Source organism: Arachis hypogaea, chromosome 2 (assembly GCF_003086295.3).
Source record: "Arachis hypogaea cultivar Tifrunner chromosome 2, arahy.Tifrunner.gnm2.J5K5, whole genome shotgun sequence".
Lineage (NCBI taxonomy): Eukaryota > Viridiplantae > Streptophyta > Magnoliopsida > Fabales > Fabaceae > Arachis > Arachis hypogaea.
This window is the reverse complement of record NC_092037.1, coordinates 93,293,478-93,297,490: the sequence shown is the minus strand read 5'-3', so window position 1 is coordinate 93,297,490 and position 4,013 is coordinate 93,293,478. Positions and strand designations below refer to the sequence as shown.

General features: G+C 32.3%; 1 protein-coding gene across 1 annotated transcript; it reads left to right on the top strand.

Annotated features, from left to right (window-relative positions):
* The first annotated feature begins 2,051 nt into the window (after nucleotides 1-2,051).
* On the top strand, nucleotides 2,052-3,683 carry LOC112751587 (CBL-interacting serine/threonine-protein kinase 11). The gene has a single exon (XM_025800778.3). The coding sequence runs from the start codon at nucleotides 2,343-2,345 to the stop codon at nucleotides 3,615-3,617; it is 1,275 nt and encodes a 424-aa protein (XP_025656563.1). The 5' UTR covers nucleotides 2,052-2,342; the 3' UTR covers nucleotides 3,618-3,683.
* The last annotated feature ends 330 nt before the right edge of the window (nucleotides 3,684-4,013 follow it).

The window sequence follows — 4,013 nt, the reverse complement described above, 5'->3', positions numbered from 1 at the left end:
AAACATATACTGTACCAGCTGGATTATTATTGCTTCCTATCCTTTTTATTAATTCTCCTTCTCCACCCCATTATGTTCTCCTTTTATTTGCTTCATCATTGTTACAAGCAATTCATCAAATTTTTTTTTTTTCTAAAGTTAAGACTTAAGAGTGAGATTTGAATTTAAAATTTTTAAATAAAAATAAAAAAATTTATACTATTTAAATTATAACTCATTAATAATTTATCAATTTATTTGTATTTATTATGCATAGTAATTAAATTAAAAAACAGATAATAATTCAAAAACTTTGGGAGGGACATGGTTAATTATAAATTAGGAACCTTTTTAATTATATACAGCAGTATCCGAAGTACTATTATCCTAGATATTAAAACTGTACACTAATATAAGAATTCGAGTTTAGCTAATTAAAAGATCTGTTTTTAACAGTTTACCCTAGAATTAAATTTTGTTAAACTGTGGATCCCATTTGATATATATTTGGGTAAAATATTAATGGTGGAAACAAATATTATTGCAATTACTCTTTATAAAATTAAAAAAATATATATTATTGTAATTTTTTTTATAAAATAATATCTCCTAAAAATTTAAATTAATGGATAGGATAAAGTATATATACTTATATCTTTAAATATATATCCAAAGTATTCGCGATCTTGATTTCTACTCCTTTCATGATTTGCCCTTAATCCACCCGAACTAGAACAATTGAGAAGAAAAATACCAAAGAAATCAATATTTTTAATAGAAAAAAATTAATAATTATTGAATGATAACTCAAATATAAATAAATATAAAAAAATATTGATCATTTAACATTTTTTAATAAAAAATTATAAAAGTTTGATCAACCAATTTAATTGGAATAAATTAAAATTTTGTTAAAAAACTATTATAATACTTATCATTTTTATTTTTGAATTTTTTACTGTATTATCTAATCTGATAAGTCAAGAATTAATTTGTTATTGACTAATAAATAAGACACGATTCCAACTCTCAACACTTATATAAATAAAGTAGTTAGTAACCTAATCTAACTATTAGACCACACACATGATGAATCCTGTGGGATGTTTCTTGCTGATAAGTTGAATCTATATCCATATCCATATCCATATCCTAATTATTGGACCTGAGTCTGGTATAGAGAGAAAGACAATGTAAGATTGCACTTGCATGACTTCTCCTATCTTCACCATAGGTTCAGTTTAGGCGTTTAGTCCCTCCTATGTCCTCTCTCACTCAGACACAAACTCTGACCCTACACGTTCCCCTCTTTACATCGTTCCATGTTTTTCACGGCACACAATGCATAGCCCAATGTATAACAACATTAATTAGAATCTGGCTTATGTATGTCTGAACAAATTAAAATTCCAAATGATTCAAATGAAAGCCATGTCAACAATAATCTTCAATCCATATTAATTGGCAAATCTAATCTAATCACCAATTTAAGATATTTAAGCCGTGTACGCCTGCCATTTCGAAAATCCTCCGTACATACAATGCTATATTGACTTACGGTAAAAGAAATATATATAATTCAAACAAGGACGATGTTTTATAATTCTTGTTCTTACTAGAATCTTCCTCATAAATATAATTTACCATGCCCTTATCACTTTCACTACATGCAGGACCACTCACACGTTCCCTTCTCATTATTTTTCCAATTAAAAATTAATCATTCAGATAAAAAAAAAAGTATAGGTAAATAATATATAGCTAACAATATGAACAATGGTAAAAAAATAAAATTAAAATTTAAAATTTAGATTTTTAATTAATTAAATAATTATTAATAAATTTTAAAATTTAAAAATTAACAATTTAAAATTTTAAAATCAATAACAGCAGTAGATAGTTAAAATTTAAAAAAATAAGATAAAAGATTTTTTTGTTATTTAATTTGAATTAACTTTTTTTTTATCGGTGGGCCAAAAAATCGGTTCATGATTTACGTTATTCAGATTTTTTGTTGTGTACCAAATAGAACTGTCATATAAATTATGACATCAGCAGTATCACCAATTCATTCGTACATATATACCATGCACCCACACACCACTCTACCGTCAAATTCTTCACCAAACAGTTCATGGCTTCTTGCTTCTCTCCCTTAATTTCTCACCATCACTTAAGCATTAGTAACAATAATAATACTTGTAACCAAAGAAACCTTAGCTTTGCTTCACACATAACCCAACATTCACTTCCACGATTATCAATCTCTAAATTCTCATCAACCCTATTATTATTTTTCTTCTTATTATTATTTCTTTCATTTTTCTCATCTTAATTTCATCTTCTCTTCTTTAAAAATAAACATGCCGGGGACACAAAATAACACGTTCATGGAGGCATCTGCGTCAAACGGCGTCGTTTTGTTCGGCAAATATGAGATTCTGGAATTGGCTGGAGTAGGCGCGTCAGCAAAGGTGTACCACGCTCGGCGCGTCGATACTGGCGAGAGCGTGGCGGTTAAGGCCGTTAGCAAGCGCCAGCTCAGCACTAGAGACGGTTACGCGGAGCAAATCGAGCGCGAAATTTCTATCATGCGCCGGATGCACCACCCGCACACCGTGAGGCTCTTTGAGGTACTTGCCACGAAGGCGAAGATTTACTACGTCATGGAGTACGCCGCCGGTGGCGAGCTTCTGCGCCGTGTCTCCTCCGCCGGAAGGATGACGGAGAATCTCGCCAGAAGATACTTCCAGCAGCTGATCTCCGCCGTCGCGTACTGCCACTCTCACGGCGTCTTCCACCGCGACCTCAAGCTTGAGAACCTCCTCGTCGACGAGAATATGGACCTGAAGGTGACGGATTTCGGGCTGAGTGCGGGTCGGAGTCAGTTCGGGCCAGACGGTTTGTTACACACAATTTGCGGTACTCCTGCTTACGTGGCACCTGAGATTCTCGCGAAAAAAGGCTACCGCGGAGGAAGTGTTGATATTTGGTCATGTGGTGTTATTTTATTCACTATTGTTGCGGGGTATTTACCCTTCAATGATTACAATATTACCCTTTTGTACCGAAAGATTTATCGAGGGCAGTTTCGGTATCCTAAGTGGGTCTCTTGTGATTTTAAACGCTTTGTCTCCAGGTTGTTAGATAGGGATCCAGAGACGAGAATTACTATCGACGAGATTTTGAAGGATCCGTGGTTTTGTCGGGGCGGATACAAGTATCCGACCCGAGTGGTGCCCGAGTTGGATGAAGATCATGTGATGCTGAAGGATTTGAACGCATTTGATTTGATTTCTTTCTCATCCGGATTTGACATTTCGGGTTTGCTGACCCACTCGGAGTATTTGAATTGCGTGGAGCGGTTTGTTTCTAAAGAGGAACCCGAAAGTATATTGGAGAGGGTGAAAATAATGGGGGCTAAGATGGAAAGGGTGAGAGTGGAAAAAGACGAAAATGCTTGTGCAGGTGTGAGGTTAGAGGGGTTAGATGGTAATTATGTTATTGCTGTTAGGATTTATAGATTAATGAATGAATTGGTGGTTATTGAGGTCAAAAGAAAAGAGAAAAAAGTGGGAGGTGGAAATTTTTGGAGGACTAGGTTGAAACCTTTACTTCTTGAATTGGCTCTCCGTTGATGATCCCAAATAATAATATTTGATAACATTCAAGTTTAATATATATTAGCTCTTGGTTAATTTTAATTTACTATGGTGATTACACTATTAATTAGTTTAGTTAATTGTTGTATAACATTCAATTTTAATATAGATTTCACAATATTGAATTAATAACATACTAAAAGATAATATGTTTAATCTTGTAAGTTTTTTTTTTTAAAATTGAACACGTTTTTTACTTAGGTCATTAATAAATTAAAAAAAAATTGGAAATCTTAGACTATTTTCCTATTTTCCTTCTAATAACTAAAAAATACTTATTTTTTATATTTTTAAAAATAATATATATATATATATATTTAAATTCTTACCCATGTATATTCTTTCTTCTTTTAAGTTACCAAATATTCTTAT